General features: G+C 29.5%; 2 protein-coding genes across 2 annotated transcripts in view; both read left to right on the top strand.

Moving 5' to 3' along the window:
- Positions 1–21,776, top strand: part of LOC103310447 (zinc finger MYM-type protein 1-like) — a 23,168-nt gene extending 1,392 nt beyond the window's left edge. Inside the window, exon 4 of the mRNA XM_008188783.1 lies at positions 21,652–21,776. Coding sequence (XP_008187005.1) covers positions 21,652–21,776 — 125 coding nt within the window. The remainder of the gene's footprint in view (positions 1–21,651) is intronic.
- Positions 21,777–22,327: 551 nt separating this feature from the next.
- Positions 22,328–22,855, top strand: part of LOC103310446 — a 3,536-nt gene continuing 3,008 nt past the window's right edge. Inside the window, exon 1 of the mRNA XM_008188777.1 lies at positions 22,328–22,405. Coding sequence (XP_008186999.1) covers positions 22,328–22,405 — 78 coding nt within the window. The remainder of the gene's footprint in view (positions 22,406–22,855) is intronic.

Genomic DNA, 22,855 nt, shown 5'->3' on the forward strand with positions numbered 1-22,855 from the left:
TACATAAACGTGCTTATTAATATAATACCCAAATAATATATTGTATCTTGCATCGATAATTAGTGTGCATTGTATAGTATTGTTTTCTATGCTTGTTTGCGTGATATGACGGTATCATTATAATATGTTATGTAATATGTACGTATTCTGGTATTATAGGTAGCTGAAATTGCTACAAACAGCAACGTTGACTTCACAGTCACAGATAATAACAGCGTCAGCGAAATTTTTATTCATGGTGAGTATCACACTTTGCAGTGGCGTGGCGAACTAAACATTTTCCAGAGGCAAGTTACAAATACCCTAAGTATTAATGTATAATAAATAATAATGTATTAATATAATATAACTAATTATATTTCATATCGTTGACTGCCTATTGTGTATATCATATTACATTTACTAGAAGACCCAGCTAGAAGACTGGCTACCACCCACGCAGTGGCGGCTCGTGGGTTTTTAATGAAGTAGTGCACATCCAAAAAAAATACACAAATAAATAATAATAATATAATATTAATATACGTTAATGTCGGTCGTCGATGAAAAACAGAAACACGATTGTCACGATTAATGTTTTGAATTTCCGATAATGATCGACTACTGACTAGCTAATATTATCAGCTGATAATCGGAATATAATAAATAAACGAGACTACGAGAGTAAAAATAAACTTTAATAACATAATAATGCCGATGCCGACGCGCAACGACGCTGCTGCGACGCGACGTCGAAAATAATTCGCTGAAAACAATTTAATTGGCCATGTGCACACCATAGACCTATTAACTAGTTAGTTTATAGGTCTATGGTGCACACAAACAAATGTGCACACCAATTCCATTATAACGCGGGCTGCGTGTTTCGACTTGCTTTAATTTTTACACTGTACAAATGTGCACAACGATTGTGTGCACAACTGCAGTACTGTCACTATAATAGTATACTATAATAATACACGCCGATACCGTTCCGTCGCGGACAGCCGGACGGCCGTTTAGCAGTCGAAATAACCCACTCCAAATATTAAATATAATATTATTATATTATTATTTTCTTTATATTCTGAATTTACATTTTTATATTTTGAAAATAATCCTAATTACATAGCAGGTACTTAGTTGTATTATTGTGATTTATGTTTTCAATTTTTCTTGAGGTTGGGTAGGTAGTGCACGTACACTTGTGCACATACACACGAGCCGCCACTGCACCCACCCCTCTATTTAAGAAAATCTCAGAGGCAACTGCCTCTGAAATTACCGTTCGCCACACCACTGACACTTTGCAACTATTTTATCGTATACCTACTTAAATGGTTTTGTATAAATATACATTAACGTGAATATTAATATAATACCCAAATAGTATATTGTAGGTACTTGCATCGATAATTACTCATTACTGTGCATTGTAGTATTGTTTTTTATGCTTGTTTGCATACGATATGACGGTATCATTATAATATATTATGTAATGCTATGCACGTATTCAGGTATCGAGGACGAGGGGTTTCTCGCAAATGAAAATAGTAGTAAGACTCGAACGGTATAATCCCCGAAACCACGACTGTAATCACGAAAGCCCCCGGTCACCGGGTCTGAGGTGCGCCTCAGTGGTTGCCAGGATGTTTTACCAGGCACTCAATCATACGAAAACGAAAAATATGTAATTTTAACGCTGTTATAGCCGATAAAAAAAATAATTAAATATTTACGGTAACATTAATTGTTGGTGTGCAAAAATCGCCCGTTTTACGGTAAGCGGCTTGACCGGTCCTAAAAATATGAACCCGAAACTACGGTATTGTGTAGTGTTCAGAGACGTACGACACGTTAATATTTTCGGAGAGCAATGCTTCTGTTTTTATCTGTGGTTATTCATGTCTATTTGTCAACGGTGAATTACGATTTTATTTTCGTTTATTTTTAGCAAAGTAATGGACATTTTTCTCAACAAATAGTCAATAGCCACGACGATTGTATAATATATATGTTTGTAGGCGGTAGATAGGTATAGTTATTATATCTAAATTCTATACTTTAATCTCATAATATACAATTATATTGTAGTTATTTATGTTATTATTTATAACACTTACTTATATATAAACGAAATTAATAATACTAGGTACACCATAATATTATTTCATGTTAATTCGTATAATATAATATTATACTATTCATTGCTTCAGGTTATAATAAGAGATTTGTACACTTTATCATTGTATATATAACGAAAGTGCTATGTTGGTTATTCAAATAATATAGATGTATAGCAAAATATATTATTACGTTGTTGAATTGGTGGTTACGTTGATTTGTTTTTTTATTTTATCAAAAATGTATATTATAATATTAATAATAGTATTATGTGTTCTACTATAACATTAAAACATTTGTCGTAACTGATAAAATATATACCGTAAATAAGCTAGTTATGTATGGTAATTATATTATAAATATTGTTAACCTAACCATAAAGTTATATGTACATAAAATTTATAATTTTGAACTTTGGTGATTCACTTTCGTGATAAAACACCAGTTATATTTACTTTGCTCCATAGTAATAATTGTGTTCATGAATATTGTACACTGGATTGTACACTGGAAAAAAAAGTAGCGTTATTTGTAATGCCTTACTTTTGGAATGAAAAGTAAAGTAACGTGATAGAAATAATGTCAGGTAACGTAATTTAAATAAAAATATTTAATTTGACGAGTAACGAAACACTATATGGAAACTGTTGAACGAAAATGTAGTTTGTTGTACATTTATAAGACGGAGACATACATAAATATGCGGAGATAAAGACCAACACGTAGATAGGTAGTAGGTATAAGATACGTATATAGTTGACCGATGAAGTAATGGAGCCAATTCAACCCAGATATATCAGAGATGTGGATTTTACTGATAAACATTTTTACGGTATATTTACTTAAATTAACGTAAAATTCGGTAAATTCGTAAATTCCTCAAGTCCCGAATCCTAGGCAGATTGTTCACAGAAAAAATTATTTTATTTACTTATTTAGTAACTAATTTATATGTTCTAACTCCCTAACTAATACAGTGTTTACAGATGTGCATGTTTTTCTTAATATATAATTATTAATTAACATGTTCTTCTCTGTACCGATTACACTGTTCCTATGTTTATTTATTTTAGTATCTTAATCCTTAGATTGTAATATCATCCAATAATGTTATTGTAAATTATCTCAAGTTATAACACTAGTAAATACATTAAGAATGAGGATTCACTCGATTTTATGAACAATAAAAAAAACATACCGAGTAAAAAATGCCTCGGTAAAATTAATTACGTGTGTTTGTTCTTTTGAACTATGAGGATCGGGAAGGGTTTATAAAAAAAATCTGTAAGCGTGCGTTTAAAACATTTTAAGCAAGTGGTTTTGTTTAAAACATTTTATACACAACGTTAATCGACGTTTAAAATGGGTATATTATTTAGACTTATAATCAACCTATTAGATACTTACTTATTGATTATTTGTAGTTACAATTTATATGTAGGTAATTGAATAGCTTAGTTTAATTATTCAAATAGAAAAAAACATTATTTTTTGTATTTTTAATAATTTGAAATTATAATGTTACGAACAAATAGTACTTATTGTATGTAAAACCCAAATATCTGATTAAATGTATATATTGTAATTTTAAAAATTGTTTTTATGTAATTTATAAAATATAACTATATCGGTATTTAATAGGAAGGTATACACTTATTCAATTTTGGCCTCAATTTGAATCATCGACCACCGCTCATAAGACGTTATAATATGTCCTATATACACTTATGATCTATCCATGTTTTTATTATTTTTGCGTGACTATCATTATAGTATATTAATATGTATAGTAATATAGTCATATCATACAACAATTGAAAAATGTAAGCCAACATGGCCTCAAATTCTTTATCAGTTCAGAACCGTCAAAAACACTTCAGCTTCACTTATGTATGTCCTATCCATGTATATAAGATCAATGATTAAGCTGCCTGCACATCAGTTCCTTCATGTTTCATATGTAGGTAACCGGTATAATTTTAGATTCTGAGCGCAGCGATGAATGTATTGGTTTATTACATTGATATGTGTGTTTTTTTTGTGTCTGTGCACGCGATAAGTAGTAAAAATAATGCATAGAATTTAAACTTCAGTATCTTGTTCGATGGGAAATTGAATATTGTTGGTGCATAGGTGAACAAAATTTTCAAAAGCGCCGAGGAAAACAAAAAAGAATTTTTACGCAAAATCGATTTTGGTTTTTGGTGTATCTCTAAAACAAATGACTGTATATATATGAAATTTCCACTATAGTTGTTTATATTAGCATTTTATATACGCGATAAAATGTTCAAAAGATTTTTATTTGTTTGAACTGTTTACGGACATTGTCAGTTTTAAATTTTTTTTAGTTTTTTTTACTATAATTGTCAATAAAATTGTATTAGTTGAATAAAAAAATCTTGAAAATTTAATACAATCCTGAAATATTGCTACAATAGTAGTCGAAAAATATTAAAAATACATAGGCACTATTTTTTTTATAATCATTTAAAGTTCAAATATTTACAAAATACGTAAAAATGACGAAATTGTGTAAATTATTTTGAGTTAGAAATTCATAAAAAATGTTTCTTTTTAAATCGAAGATTTTAAAATACATTCCAAGATTCTTCATAAGTTTTCCTACATTCTCAAAGAAAAATGTCTGCAAGAAAGACAAATTCAATTTTTATGAGCATTTGAAGTTTATATTTTTACAACATTGGATATTCACTCGATTTCTCATTATAGCAATTTTCTTATTTTGTTGTAATTCAAAAACGAAATACATGAACATTTCACTGAATTTTTATATTTTCATTTTCTATACACCAATAAATTTTGAAAAAAAACGACTCATTTTGAGCTGTTTACGGACAATTTCATATTTCAATTTTTTTTAGTTTTTTTTTTTACAAATGTCAATAAAAGTGTAAAAATTAAATATAAGGCTCCTGACGTATTCCTACAATAACAGTTTGAAAAATATTAAAAGACATAGGCACAATATTTTTTATAAGCATTTAAAGTTCGATTTTTGACAAAATTTATAAAATTAAAAACTTTTATAGCAAATGATTGAAAATTTAATACAATATGTTCCACGTAAATAGGTTATTCTGTAAAAAAAAATCTAAATAATATAAGAACATAGTTTTTTTTTCATAGTTATTTTAGGTTTGAACGAAATTACATATTAAATAACTAAGAATAACGATTTTAGTTAGATTGTTGTAATTTTATAATATTAATTCAACTTATCGGCCACTGTATTAACAATAGGTAGGTAAGTAATAAGTAATCACAATATAAATATAAAATAAAATATTCACACTGACAAACCGTCACCGCTCAGAATCGTTTTTCGTATACAATATTACATTATTACAATGATATTATATCATCAAATTAATATCGAATACCTTCTATTATACAGTGCCCACTTGTAACCTACTGTACAGCAGAGTGACATCCACTTACCCAACTTTTTATAAATTAAAATATATATATATATATATAAATTATAATATCTATGTATTAATAATTTTATAATAACAATATTAAATGTTGGATTATTAGGTTTTCTGCACTTTTAACGTTTCCACTATTTTATTATGAGGGTGTATTTTAAATGATTTATTTTAAAATATAATTTGAAATACTTTTGCAGGCACTATAATTAACGTGTGTTTAATAATAATAATAATATTTTTAACACGATTTTATTTTGGTACGATATATTTTATTATGAGGATGTTTTATATGAATTATATGTGATGTGCTGCATGGCAGGTGTAAGCGGATTTGGTAAATTGAGCTCTATTTTATTATTTTTAGGTAAACTGAATCACGCAACAAAAAAAAGTAATGAGTAAATTGAGTCCCTTATAAAAAAATGAAAGAGGTAACTGAGTTTCTTGTAATATATTTACTCTAGTAAATTAACTATGCTTATAATAATTAGTACCTATTGTATATATTAATAATAATTTAAAATAATTTATAATTGGAAATCAATGTCAATATTTAAATGAATACAAAATAGTACAAAATATAATAATTTATAATAATTAATATTGTCAATTATAATAATAACAATAATACATAATACAATAATTTATCATAGGTAATCAATGTCATACATTTCAATAACAAGTAAAGATTTGTAAAAAATGTTTGGGACAACTTTTAAAAGTACAGTAGAAACTCGATTAACCGTCACATTCGGGACCAGGACTATGACGGTTAATTGAATAGACGATTAACAGAAATTTTGCAAAAAAAAGTATATATAATATATATTTTACGTGTGTATTTTCAAAATAAAATTCATACTTATTTCGCCGGTTTCGTGGTTTTACGAGTTCTAACATCTCCATCGTTGCTTTGCATTTGAGACACATGTTGCTAAATTTTTTCAGCATCCCGTTTTCTGTCATTCACGACATTTCGCTTTCGCCCAATCTTTAAATGGCAAAATGACTATGCTTAGGTTTATATTGTCGCTTAGCCATTTTACAGTTCGATGCGTCAGAATTTTAGAAACATTTTGATACCAATATCTCATTTTCGCCAAAATGGTCGCTTACGCCCTTTTACCTAATAGGGCTCGATATTACAAACTATTTTTATACGCTAGATAATTGCCGTGTTAGGTTTATCGCGATCGTCTTCTTGCCTAATTAACTTTTTTTTTTCGGGGGTGACCGATGAAGGATAACAGAGAGTGACGGAAAATCGAGTGACGGTTAATCGAGTTTCTACTGTACCGCCAACATAATATAGTATTAGTACAAGTATTTGTATAATTGTATCACATAAGACCATTAAGTTGGACGTTGTTGAAAACCAATTGTTATTAAAATAATAATATATTACTATCGTGGTAATTAACAATTATTAAAAAGGATTTGTCCTTGTTCGTTTTAATTATTATTTTATTAATAAATTACTCCATGCGTATTAATTATTACAGTTTTTGATAAATTAGGATGGACAATTGATGGAATATTTCGTATTTTGTGTATTAACGTTTTCTCTTTGTAATATTCGGAATGTAAAAATTTAGGTGGCTTATTTGAAATATTTTAGCTTTTCGTTTAAGACCATTGCTAATTTTTTGTCCATTTAAGGTTTTTTTCATCTGGTTTATTGTGTTTGTGATCTTCAAAATAATAAATTATTAAACAGAAAAACTAATATTCATTAACCTATCATGATCTATGTTTCGTATAATTATATCGTAATTTGTATATACATAAATTATATTATAACATCGTTGATCCTTAAATTATAAAACAGAAAAATTAATATTCATTAACTAATAACTCGGTTTATAGGAATGACATTGAAAAAAAATCTAACGATAATGCACTATATAGGTAAGTGTACTATGCAAGTGTACTATGCTGTTTTTCTCTATAATATGCTATGAAATGTTGGTTGCTGAACGATGAATACTGCTTCAATATGATTTAAGTTAGTCCGCGCAAAACGTGTTTTGTGCCCGAAATGTATTGATACGACGTCCTCTCGAGGGGGAGGGGGGTGGTGCCAGTTATAAATAACCTAACTATATACCTGCAATATAATAGCAATGCGTTTTCGTGAAAATCTCGTACAGAAAATTCAACACATAAGTGTGGTAGTGTTGATCGAGATGTGTATACTATTATGATATCATCTGTTTCATTATAATATTATACACACACTAAGATATACTGGACCAGTATCGACTACCTTATCAGTGGCACTCTAATGTTTCGAAAGCCGCTGTAAGGTACAACTAGGGGTAAAATCACCATCTACGCATGTGTTATATAAATCACAATGATAATAATACCTAATTGTTCTATGTAAATTATACGTGTGCATAATATCTGCAGTTACGTTATTTGTTACTCTAGGAGCGGTTTTACCCCTAATTGTACCTTGCCGATTGGGATGGGTTGAGTGGCGGTGTCGAAACATTTAAAGAACCGTTCATCTACAACTCCCCAACCCCGTCGATACCTGTCCAGTATATTAGTCCGTGATATTATACTATACATGTATAATATATTTATGTACGCCATAATATTTTAAGACGTTATTTCAGCACGTATACACGCATGTAGGTACTGCAGGTTTCGAAAACGAAACAAGGCAAACCGACCCTAACCGCCACAAGAATTCGATTGTGAAAACTGTCTCTTGTCGGTTTCGTCGGGGCGGGTCGCAGTAATACAAATTGACGTGAGAGGTACGAATAGTTATAAATAATAACTATTAGTTATTACGAATAGTTATATTATAACTTATAATGTATTATAGTTCCTGCACCCCGTCGCTGTGTTCGTATAATAATATAATATCGTATAAGGTGCAATAAACATCGTCGTCCTTTGGCTGACTACGGCCTACGATGTACCTAATTGTGGCATGGTAAATAAAAGAGCTTTATTATATCAAATATTTAATATATACAATATAATATATATTATGTGTAGACACCTGCTGACGCCAACGACCTGCAGGTCGTAAATACGATTTCGTATTACAAAGGGTACCTACTTACATACATTTTTTCTGGCTCTAAAAGTAATTATTTCAATTACAAATTTTTCATAAATAATAAATCATATATAAGTCTAATATTAACTGGACCGTCTTCGTATGTTAAACCAGTCAAAAGACACTTTATAAAACCAATTTTCTGTTTATGCAAATAATATTTTTTAATAATTAATATTGGTTTCTGAGTGAAGCGCAAGCATATAATAGTTTAATATGTGTATTATTTATTTATTTATTGTGTTTTTTATCAGTATAAAAACACGATCATTTTCATAAAATATTCATCCGATCTTCAAATCCATACCCTGTTTCTGGTACCACTTTATGTTCTTATGGTACTTTGGCACGTCTCATTTTAAATAGATGAAAATTTATATTTGCTTTTCTATTTTTATTTCCAATGAACATCATAGGTGTAACTAGAATCAACATCTTGGAAGGTATTAAGAATTTAATAGTCTTTTTATTAGTCTTTATATGTTAAAATTAATTAAAAAAATTATTTTATTTGGGACATACATTTTTAATAATTTTTCGCCTTCAATATTACACCTATATTTTATAGGTTAAACTAGGAGACTATTGTCATTAGTTATACAAGTCTTGCCAGAACTTCGAAAAAGGTGGCGCTGACTTGTTTTGAGCTCAATTGTCGTTTGCACAGCTGACTTGCGTCTTGCACGTAAATGTCATGAATGGTCTGTATTATCGTTCGCTGAAATGTCAGTACTGAACTGTCGCAGAGCCAATAAATTCATAAGTTCAAGTGTTCAACAATAAATTAGAAACAATAGTAACAAAAGACAAATTTTTCGTAGGTACCTAATGCATTGATTTTAATAGGACGTCACTCTCGCATGTGTTGTCTCCGTCTTACTAATGTACAACATTATATCAGAAACTGTTTTGCGCCGGACAACTTTACTCAATCTGTATTTACAGTAGAATTACCAATGGCATATCTTAATAATATAATTTTTTAAATGATAAGACATTTCTACAATGAAAACGTGATTACCTATTGTTGTGTATCAGAATAGAAAAACTTACCATAAACCAAAATATGTTAAGTTAAGTAAATAGTATAATATTGTTACCTAGCTAAATTTTAAACTTATAATTGATGTATTAAAAATGTCTATAAGCTTATTTTTTAATTCAATTAGAAAAAAATACGAAGGTAATTTAACTTGACCTAGTTAAAAAATGTCATTACATTTATTTGTTTATTTTTTTGTTTTAAAATTTGTTAAACATTTTTTGTTTGACGAAATTTACTTACCATTAATTTACTATTGCATTTACTTCCTATTGAATTGCAAATTTTAAGGTAAACATTACCAAAATGGCTAATGACGTAGGTTACAGACACGTGTATTATAGTAATATACTAATATACATACGTATTATAACAAATAACTAATATTATGCTTTTGGTACCTATGTTACTTTAGCCACTGGGACATGGTAGTGGGTACGACAAGTTGTATAAAACCTATGTACAAACAGTTTCTGTATTACAGAAATTTTCCTGGTTTAAATAGTATGGTTGTTGATACCCAATACAGAAGAAATATGTGATGATCAAACATACAAATTCAAAACTTTTTCCGATCAAAAATTTTAATTATAAGATATCAATTCTAGAAATTATTTAAAAATACCAAAAATTGGTTATAAACTTATAACATTCCTCCATGCTCTATTTAAAAAAATAAAAAAGTAAAAACAAGTTATATTACTTTATGTATAGGCATAATATTATTCAACAATATTTCTTTGAATAAGCTATCTAATGCAATTATATTTTAATATTTTAATATCACTTCATACATATTGTATTGTTAAATGAAAAAAAATATATTTTAAAAACGTAGATAAAGGACGACAGTAACGAAAGCAGTGTTTGACTCTTACAGTATTATGTACTTTATTTATTTCGTACAACACTACAACCAAAATAAAACCTTGTGCAAATCCCCTAACACAAGAAAACATGATTTCCCCATGTCCGTGCTGCGGTAAATTATGTTTATATTATTATATATACGTGTTGTACGAAATTGTACAAAATAAAGTACATTAAACTGTACGAGTTAGATTTTGATTTGATAATAATTGGTCATGGGCAGTGCTGGGGTTACGTTATACCGCAGCAGGGACATGGGGAAATCACGTTTTCTCGCGTTAGGGGTGGTGTAAAACATTTTATTTTGGTTGTACAAAATTGTACAAAATAATGGATAATTTTGATAATCTGTTTCAAACTTCACGATTAATCCGTTGTATTTACAATAGATAATATACGGTAAAGTTTAGATGAGCGGAGTGGAGTGGTACAGGGTTACCCCGCGATATAATTGTCCACTTCTCCGCTCATCTAAACTTTAGACTATTTATAACTCATAAACTACTCACCCAAAATTCGATTTTCATGTATAAAAATACTAAGAAAAATATTCTGCTTTGGAATATAAAATTAAAACCCAATGTTGTCATTCAAAAAAGTAAAAAACTTAAAAAATTATATGGATAAAAAATATTTAAAAATATAATTTTTTAAGAAAAACGTTATTTTACAAGCGACTTGAAACTATGTAAAAAAATATTTTCAAAAAAAATGTACACTTTTTGAAATAATAAGTGTTCAATGATAAAAGAATCACCCGGTATAAGACTCAAACGACACAACAGATGTTTATCCATCGCAGTTGAGGGTAGATGTATATTATTTTCTCCCGACCCGAAAACACGTGCAAGAACACAATTATCATGACTGGTGTAGTACTTGACCAATATTTTGCTGGTGGTCACTATATATTGCCAATTGCCATGCCGTCAAATCGGCGTTCTTGTACAATTATTATTATTATTTATTTATCACCGTTGCCGTTCCCGAGGGTTGTCGGCAAAATGTGACACGAGTCAAAGGAACGGTCAATATATACTCGTACCTAGTACTGATCCCACGACGGTTCGTGTAGAGTGTAGACCGGGAAAGACAGTGAACATGCTAAGTGTTAACTATTTTTAGTCCAGATGAGCCAAAGGAGGTATTAATAATAAATAATTTATAAAATAATAATTTTTTTAATGCGGGTACATTGTTATAATTTCATTTTTGTTTAAAAAATCGACAATGTTTATATGCACATGTTTGAGATCGATGGTTGAATATTATGATTAGCATTTTTCGGTAAATCTACGTACAACTTATATTGTATATGACACCCATTAATAAGTACTTAGTACTTACCAATATTTATTTCTAGTGGTTACTTGCTATACCGTCGGATCGGCGTACTTGTACAATTATTACTAATTATCATTATTGCCGTTCCCGAGGATTGTCGACAAAATGTGATACGAATCAAAGGAACGGTCAATATTATTATATTACGTGAACTACTGATCTCACGACCGGTTCAGAGGTCCAGAGGTGACAAAGTTAGAAAGTATTAATAATAAATTAATCATATTATATAATATAATAATTTTTTTTAATGTAGGTACGTCGTTATAATTTTATTTGTTTAAAAAATTGACAATTTTTATATGCACACGTTTGAGATCGATAGTTGAATATAATGATTAGAATTTTTCAGTAAATCTACGTACAACCATTGAGTTTATTCTGTATACAATATATAATCAACGGTACTACTTATTGTATATGATACCCAAGCATTCCTATTTACGTTTATTTATTAAATACATATTCAAAATCAATTTTTGTGATTATATTATAATATATGATTTTTGTTTAATTAATATCAGAAGTTCTTCATTCATTGTCTATTTTATTTTCATAATGTTATGAAGTACAATATCATATCGCAATATAATTTTATTTTGATAATTATTTTTTTAGTCCACCCACCGTGTAAAAATCTGTAAATTATAACAATATAATTCTCCATACAGGTTTAACAACAGAGCTATTATTATTTATTATATTATTATAATACTGTTTATCTGTCCTAAATCAATCCGTCGTTTCTTCTGTTTCCCTTAGGGATGCCAAACTTTTTACACGACTGTCGACCAATGTTAGGTAAGTGCCTACCTAGGCGGAGGATACCTCTACAACAAGCGTATTCGGGTATTCCTCCTCAGTTTCCTGAATTTACGATTACATACCTATTTACACGACGGTACCTAATTACTATACATGTATTTTCAATCGTCGTAAGTACCTTTATATTTTGAAGCCATATAAAACATAACGTTCGAACATCGTCGTGATATATGATTCAATGTTTGCAGGATTCTATCGGCTGACAAATATATAGTATAGAAGGTGTAACAGAAATACTTGTCGAAAAAAAAAACTATGCTGCTTAATTAAACGTAAGACAAAATTTGTTAAAATTATATAATTTTAAAATAATTTAAGAAATCTGAAATATACTCATGTCAGATAATTCCCCCAAAAAAATATTTTGAAAAAAGTTATTACGTTCCAAATTAATTTGTTCAAAATATAATGGTATTTAAAAAAAATTCTAAAAAATTAAACTACTCGACTTAGATAAATGTTTTTACTATCAATCTGTTCTTATGACCAGATTCAAAAATTGGCTATTTTGAATATATCCAAAAAATTTGCAGCGTTCTGGCCGGGACATAAGATTTTTTTTAGTTTAAGCACGTAGATTTTTTTTAAATATACCTAACTACCTATAGTATTTTATCTTAAAGCGATGATTATTTTCTTGGACCGCTCAACTGTTGTAGCATATAGAGTCAGAGCCCTTCGAGATTACCAGTGTATAGATAGTATATTATTATCGAACAATAATGGCATTATATTATTTATCGGTCGAGTAAAATCCAGTTGCAGCCGTAAGCATCGTATTCGTTCTTGGAGTTCTGAAAACAACTTAAATTGATTGTACAGGCGTTTTACGGTGGTACACAAGACACACACACACACGTGCACAATTTCAAACATAATAATATCATCCATACGGTCCAAACTACAAAATACGCCATGTGCATACGTGACAAATATTATATAAGTATTATTATAGTGCAAAAATTATTCTTAAGAGGACATCGCACCCGCATATATATTTTTGTCTCCACCTTTATTTAATGTACAACACACTAAACTTTCATTCAACAGTTTCCGTAGTGTCATAGGCTCAATTTCAACTTTTGACATGGGGGGGGGGGGGGGTGGCTGAATATATTAAAGGCAAGCAGACCCTGCAATATAGCATTTTAAAATTTTATGTTCTAGGATTTTGGGGGGCTACGGCTAAGATTGGGGGGCTTAGCCACCTCCAAGACCCCCAATTTGCGTCTATGCATAGTGTGCAATTGTTTTTTTATATTAGAGTGAATTATTGAATTGTCATCTAATTTTTAGACAAGAACATTATCTGTGTTTTCTCGTTGGTTTTTTACGATATTTTAATTTTTCTGTGAGTTATGAGCACTGAGCAGGTGAATTTATGTATAAAAGTTTATACACCATGATGTATTTGCACTTCTATACATGCACAAACCGTATAAATTGTTATTTCTATTTTTTCTTTTGTACAATATTTAAATGATTATTAAACCTCTTTTATGTATACCTATAGAGTATAAATGATAATATTGTTTTTACTGTAATTTGGATAACTTCTTAGAATTTAATAACTAATTTTGTATCGTTTATGTAATTAATAATTATCACTTATTAGTTTCTTACATTTTTTAATATTTGTAATAGAAAATGTGTATTTAGTATTTACTATTCAGTATTTACTGTTTACAAATAATTCAGAGCCATAGTTATTACTTATTAAGTAGGTAATTAAGCATGCATATTGATATTGAATAAAATTAAATAGTATAATTTATTATTATTTAATCTTGCTTGATTATTTTGTAATCTTTTCAATAATGAATATTGAATATAAAATATTAGGTACTTATTTAGGTACTTATTAGTACATGCTATACAGTATACATAAAAAAAAATAGTTCAATTTGTAATATTTTGATCTTCGGGTCTTGCTTTAAATTTTTGTGTTCATTTAAAATTAAAAATATTAAATTAGTAGTGGTAGGTATTATCAATAGAAATGAAATAAAATTGTGAATCTTTGATATTTTTAACAAAATACAATTTACATCTTTCTTTTTGAAATATTGTTTTGAAGTAATACTTATAAAATTAAAAATATAACACAAATAAAAAATAAAAATGCATTCAAATGAAAAAAAAAAATAGTTCTGTCATCTTATAATTATAATAATTAGATTTAATATAAGAGCATATACATCGATGAATGATGATGTATACAGTATAGATGTATCATACGTATAATAATACACACTTGAATACGCGAATTATACATTAATGAATCAGTGGATATTTTAAGGAATTATGACTGGGTGACATTAAAAAAAATTCATGCTGACTATCAAAATCAACATACTATGGGCTGTACAAAATTCCTGTCTTTAATTATAATAGTTAATATTTCTATCGTATTATATTATTGTTAATAATTTTTGAATCAATATCGCCTTCCTGTTACAGTGTGAATAGGTTCATAATGCCATAATGGTACAAATAAGTAATACATTAATATTTAAAATAATTTTACTAAATATTTAAAAAAATTCATTGCATAATAATTATAGTGAAAAAATATTATTTTAGAAGTCCCTACGAATATTTTTGATTTACAGCAATAACATTTAGTAACATCGCGTCATTCTTCGTTAATACATTTAAATTTAAATATCTAATTTTATCTGATTTTGAACTTAATATACCTATGTGTATAGTAAAAAATGGTGTTAATAATATTTTGTAGAGTTTTTAGTTACAAAATACAATATTAATTATTAACTAATTACGAGAAACATTGTTTTGAATTTGCAACCCTTAGTTAAAAAAAATTGAGCATTTTATACATTTTTAATTGCAATATAATTCGAAAATATTATTGATTTTAAACGCTAACAAAAAATCTTATTGCGTGCTTAGGTATACAGGTAGCCGGTAAGTATACTTAATACTTTTAGGCTACTATTAAAATAACTTATTACAAACCTTTTATCAATTTTTTAAGTTGTTTGACACGGCAAAAACATTTTTTATTGTGATTTATAGAAAAATCTGTTCTTTTCTTCGTATGGTTTAATCCAACACTAACAGTATTAAAATTAGTCAATACTATAGCAACAGCAAATATTACAATAAGAAATATAAATATAAAAATAAAATTTTGATAAGATGTAGAAACATAAAATAGTAGTAATTAGTTAAAAATATAAAATAAACAACATAGAATAATATAAAATATATATGAATTATTATCTGTATAGTTAAACCTAATACCTATGTTTTTTTTTACTCATTACTTATAACACAATAATATAAATTATCATGACGTACCTATACATATTGTGTTCATATTTAAATTTTTATTTGATTTACAATCTATATTTCATACAATTAACTACAATTAATTTTTATAAGTAATAATACTTTTAAATGAATTATCGCGGTTATAACTGCGAACGTCGGTAGTACGATCGAGGCGAACGATCGTCATTATGTTTCAAGCCATCCAAAATCGTTTCTATCTTATAATTGTATACATTTGTAAATTGTTCTATAGTTAAAACTAATTTAAATTATAACACACTAATAACCAAGTTGTTCAATTCTAATAACACCATTATAAACTGAAAAAATGTATTGCATTTTTAATAATAAAAAAAAAAGCAGGTAAGTGGATGTCGCTCTGCTGTACAGTAGATTACAAGTGGGTCATTGTATAAAGGATTGTATTAGACTTGAATTCAATGATAAAATATCATTGTATAAGAAAAACGATTCTGAGCGGAGACGGTTTGTCAGTAAAAATATTTTTTCTACGGATGGAATTATTTTATTCTGTAAAGTATGTGAAACGAAGATAGGTGTTGATAGGCGATTTATTGTCTTACAAAATTCAAAAACAGAAAAACATAAATTAGCAGTGAAGCGCCAACAAGATCGGATTAATAATACCGCACAACAGTCACAGCAGTTAGTATTTACTTCAATGCATTAAAAAAAAATCACGTTACTGACTTGTGTTTGACTTGTGCGAAGCATTGTTGTCCGCCAATATCTCATTAAATAAATTAAACGACTGTAGTTTCAGAAATTTCCTAACAAAATATACAGGACAAGAAGTACCTACCTCGTGAGTCCACTCTGCGTAAAGGTTTCGTTGATGAAGTCTATAAGAACACAATAAACAAAATTCGTAATTGCGTTGATGGGGAAAAAAAATATGAGTTAGTAATGATGAAACGACTGTACCTATATGTTATCGGTAGATATTTGTAGCAAAATTCGTCATCTCAAAACGAAAAGGTTCTAAATCAATTTTTTTGAAAAATGTTTTTTTTTTGTATATTATTATTTAATATTTTTTGTTCTATAATTCAATCCTAAAATCGTATAGATCCGTTATTGATTATTCAATGAGATACAGAGAATGAAAAGGTTCTAATTCATACGTAAATGATAGGTACGGGCTAACTTAAAAACGTTCTCCTGAACAAATAAAAAAATTACGTTAGAACCTTTTCGTTCTGAGACGACGAAATGTCATTGTAGGTACATCGGAAGAAAATAATTACTAATAACTAATAATAAATCAAGGTATAAACGTACGCGTGTACCGGCCAGATACACAAAATAATAACAATAATTCATATAAACGAGTACATAATATAATAATTATCTTAAAAAATGATCAGACACCCGTAGATGTTGGATCGTTCATCGACGTTCTCCGCGGGAAGACTTAATTATTGCTACCATTCTGTATTTTGATGGAAAAACACGCCGTGAAATATAATAATAATATAATAATAATAATAGTCTGGACGCCTGGTGCGTCTTCGTAGGAACGAAAAGCGAAAAGTACGTAACCCAGTGAGCCGTCCTTACAATTTGTGGGAATCCGGTATAGTATACGTATTAATATAAATTTTATAATAATATTGAACAATATACAAAATAGTACAATGTGATTGAGGTAGAGGTGGTCGAGTGTGCGGACGCGCGGCGCCTATATTATTATATACAACAATATAAAATATGTATATTTAATTTATATACCTACACAAGCGAATGAACCCAACTTACACTGAACGTTACAAAATGCAGAAATTATAATATATTTAATTATAATGATAAAATGTGTATAATATATGTATTCAAATATTATCTAGTAACCAAAACATATTATCATTAAATTAAACACAAGAACCTACTAATTTAACACCGTTATCTAATCATCCAATGTATAGTTATTACAATCATTTAGTTTTATTGTTTTTTTTCACATTATTAGCGTTACGTAGGTATACATATAAAATATTATAATTAATTATAAAAATAAAATCAAATAATATGTGTTATGTAGGTACAAAGTATGGTTTGACCCCTCTTGGAAAACGCTCAAATATGGGTCGTCTTTATCATTTTTCAGACGCTACCATCGTTCTGCCAATAAGATGAGTACCTACCTATATATATATATAACAATTTGAATAAGTCAATTTTTCTCTAAAACCGTATCGTATTTCCCTCCGGCCGAATAGGTAATAATTTAATTACATTTTTTTGCTGACAATCGTCATAATTAACAACTTTGATTACGATTAAGTTTAACTGTCACTGTTGGCGATTATAGTGGTCTGCAGGAATGACTCGGTAGATGCGAGGTTTATAGTCGGTATAGACGAGATGTGTGAGGTAGACGTCATACGACAAGGATTCATTTTTTTCGTCATGCCTGCACTAAAAGTTTAATTTTAAATTCCGATTATTGAAGCGTTTGCAAATTGTCTTTTTATTTCCGGCGTACAGCATAAAGGCCCATGACTATAATATTATACAGGTAGCCACATTGGCGTGATTAATTCAAACGGGTGGAATAGACAGGCGGGTTTATAGCTTATAGTTTTCGGGTACACGAAATATATTCTAGTTTCTAAATGTACATAAAAAAAAATACACGGAGGGGTGATATATCCCCCTCAGCACCCTCTATAATGTACACCTACGGTTGGGTATAATCACTTTCGCTCTTGCCTTCACAATTTCATATAGTATTCGTTAAAGTTAACGATTATTACCCACGTCGAAAACTCTGGTATGTTACAATAATATTATTATTATATCGGACATAATCGAGTAAAGTGTTTTAGGGGGAGTGGGGAGTGGCTGACTGTCAATTGTTTTGCAATCATTGGTCGAAAAGCCAGTCGCTAAGCTAGCCAATGACTTAGTCGCCAATACTACAACACAATATTTTATGACACGCGTAGTCGCGTAGTTGTGATGCACATAACAATTACACTTCATACGATAATAATATAAATTTTAATACCGATGTAATCAGCGAAGGACCTTGGGTCATTTGCAATTGCACATATGTATTATAGTACTAGTAAAAAACATTGAAAGTTACTATTCAAATACTTTGGAAAGTGTAGATAAATAATAATAGATAGATGATAATTGAAAAGCTTAATTTTTTTTTTATGGTTTTGCATGGTAATAATAATGCTATAAAGATTTATAACTTATCATTTAAAATTAAAATCATTAAAAAATTATAGGTATGCACAAAACATTGCATTACGTACTTAAAAACTGAAACGTCGTAAAAAAACTTCCAACAAAACACAGACAATGTTCTTACCATCAAGTTTCATATCAGGTCAATTCACTGTAATTTTTAAGCTATAACGGCATAAAACGTGCATTTCTAAGCGTAAATTTGGTACGTTACGAGTTTGTATGAAGGGGACAACACATACGGGTGTGGGCGTCTACTTAAGGAACTGTATACATTTTACTATATTTTGTTTCTTTTCTCACTCTATATCGTACCCCTGATCAATCTCTCTCTCTCTCTCTCTCTCTAAGCGCTGTCCATTAGCTTGTAGGTCCACGGTTAGAACCGCGGCGGGTCGAGTATTTATTTTACATTATATCGTATGCCTTGCATCTGTAAATAATGAAGAAAAAACCACATTGTCGCGTAAGCACTAACCGAGACCGCTGTCTCACTGCGTACAAAGCAATAAATTCGAATATCTTTCACGATAATATTGCTGTTGGGGATTAGTAAAAATCCGATTTGTGGAGACGATAAAAACGCGTCGTTATAATATAGAATCGAACCGACCGACGCCAGCACGAGGTAAAAATAAAGCGATATTATTATTGAATAATGAATATATTAACTAAAACTAAAAAGTACCTACCTATATTATTATTATAATAATTTATGATATTATTATACGAGTCAAAAAGTTAAAATACATCATCGTTATATTATTAATGTGTACACATACAGAGTACAACGGCCGTCTCCACGAAATATATAACAATTATTTTATACATTAATTAATATACAATTGATATACATAATACCTAATATATACAGTGTTCAAAACGGTCGCTAAAAAAATTAATTCGTTCACATTCAGTGCTTAAAAACGAACTTGTTCAGTGTTCACGTTCAAATTCATATTTTTTTTTTTTGTAACAAACACGTTCATGTTCTTTGAAAATACGAATGCTTTCATTTCGTCGTTAATTTAATTTATATTTATTTTTATGTGCCGTTTAAATATGAATACAAAATCGTGGAAATCATAATATCATTGTTATAATATGTTCAGGCGTGCCCGCCCACCGGAATTTCATGAATTCGATTTCCAACGTGAATCTTAAGATCCCCGTTTTACCACTTCATTAAAAAGCGAATATCTGCAGAAACTCCTTTTTTATTGCGTATCAATAGAATTTGAATTCCGGAGGAGCATATGTCTTATAGCGATAAATAATGAAAAAAAACTGCCCTTCGACGCCGTATTGTCGCGTAGGTACAAAGTGAGATCGCCGTCTCAGTGTCTCACTGAGTGCAAAACATTAATTTCGAATATATTCCACTGTTCGTGGAGAGCATTATTCTAACGATAAAAACGCGGTCGTTATATATATATGTTATATAATCAGACAAAACGGAAAAAACGTGTGGGACACCGTATCCGTGAAAAAAAGTTTTTACTTTCGTATCTATTAAAACTAATAAATTACCTATCTGGTTTTTAAAATGTACCTACCTATTAAACGTCGACTGATATTAAATCACAAGAACCACGTAAGCTGATAAGACAGACGCCGTGAGATATATTAAACCTACAATGTGATGGCATTAACACTACAATTAACAACATTATAACAATATACATTTACCAATTAAAAAATTAATTTAGCATATTGATTGCATTGTGATATTTACTTGGTAAGAAAATATGATAATATAGTATACCTAACATAACAATATACAAATCACAATTTGTTAATATTATTCTCTTTGGGTTTTATCGACGCATAAATCATGTAATATAATATTATTATAATTTATTATAAATACAACAATCATTAATATTCAGAAAACATAATTATTTATTTTATTTCTCCGTCGAATTGGACTGATCCTCGGGTGAATTATACCTCACGGCTTACCTACATAATGTTTAATAACTAACAACCATCGTTCTGAAAATATTTTTAATGTGCATAACTAATATTAAAGTCTAATACATATAGAATTTATATAATTTTATGGTACCTTACAGCCTTACAGGTTTATGTCAAGTGTCATTTTTTTAAAACCTTAATCCGATTCAACGTTAGTGCACCATGTTCCTATACATACCTACTATATAGGTACAATGGGACAGGTATATTAAAAATATTAATTATTGTTTGAAAAAAAATTGTTGCAGCAGCCTTCATTCAAACATATATTTTATAGTAATTATATTAATTAACATAACAAACAAAACTATAGGTAGGTACTAATCATGGCTTAAATATTATACTAATATTAATACTAACGCCGCAATCAGGTGCGACGCCTATTATTTTAGTTATTGGTGGAAATGAGAATTAATTAATATTATGTAAAACTACTGCAGAGTGGTACGTCCCAAAAACGAACCGATTGCATTATGATTTATATGGACCAGAAATGATTACAAATTTACAAGCCGTGGTGAAATGCCGTTATTTCGGCACTGCGCGCAATCGTATGCCACTATGAATTTCATGTAACTGCATATCCATTAAGGTCTGTTTTAAGGGCTTTTATGAAATTCCAAATTTTTGGATTACACGACCCTAGCAAACACTAAACATTCAAAGAATATGCTCTATTGTAGGTACCAATTGTTCTATGAATGATCAGAATAACTAATTCATATTCTTTAAGGAATTTCATAATCTTATTTAAATTATATTATTCTTTTCATATTTATTTAATATCCTTATTTAATTATTCTTTTAAAAATAATCTATACTCAGCGAGAGAGCACGCCGCGGCCCGATGAAAATCGGTTCGTTCTGCGCCTCCTCTCGCGTCACCCACCCATAGCATTCCCACTCTTCGACGAACACCGTAATCGGGCGTCGTCGTGCGTCGGTCGGGCTTCGGAGGTGGTGCCTCTAGCGAAAACAGATGTGTGAGTGTTTACAAAACACCGCCGCCGCCGTGCCTGATAGCCCGTAGCTCGTTGACTTGTTTCTCGACCGTTGACCGTATTGCGTGTTTATAGAAACGATTTTTTCACCGTGTTTTATTTTGAATTTTTTGCAATGAGTGGCACTGATGCACTATCCACATCTAATGCTGGTTCTCGTCTTACACCAGTTAAAAGAAACCCAAGCGGGAAGGTAAGCGTTAATCGTTATTGATTGTAAACAGGGTTGGAAAAAACCAGTGTTGGGTAGTAACGTACCTAACGGAAGTAACGCGTTACTGTAACGGCGTTACTTTGCTTGTAACGCGTTACGTAATTTCATTAGAATTATATCCTAGTAACGAAAATGTAATGGAAATTACTTTTGATAAGTAATTTCTATGAAATAACGCGTTACAGTTTCGAATTATTAAGTACCTACCTATTGCCAAAAAAAAAAAAATATATATATGTATAATGAGGGTACTATTATGTTTACCAATCAATCTTATATGTTTATATATTTAATTTTAACTCTCCGCAATTCAGTTTTCAATTGTTTTGACATTTGACATGTCCAATTGCACGGTAAATCACGAGAAAAGTTATTATTTAATTTGTTTCCTCTAAATAAGTACCTTCGCAGAACACTTCCTATGATACT

This window comes from Acyrthosiphon pisum, chromosome X, assembly GCF_005508785.2.
Source record: "Acyrthosiphon pisum isolate AL4f chromosome X, pea_aphid_22Mar2018_4r6ur, whole genome shotgun sequence".
Classification (NCBI taxonomy): domain Eukaryota; kingdom Metazoa; phylum Arthropoda; class Insecta; order Hemiptera; family Aphididae; genus Acyrthosiphon; species Acyrthosiphon pisum.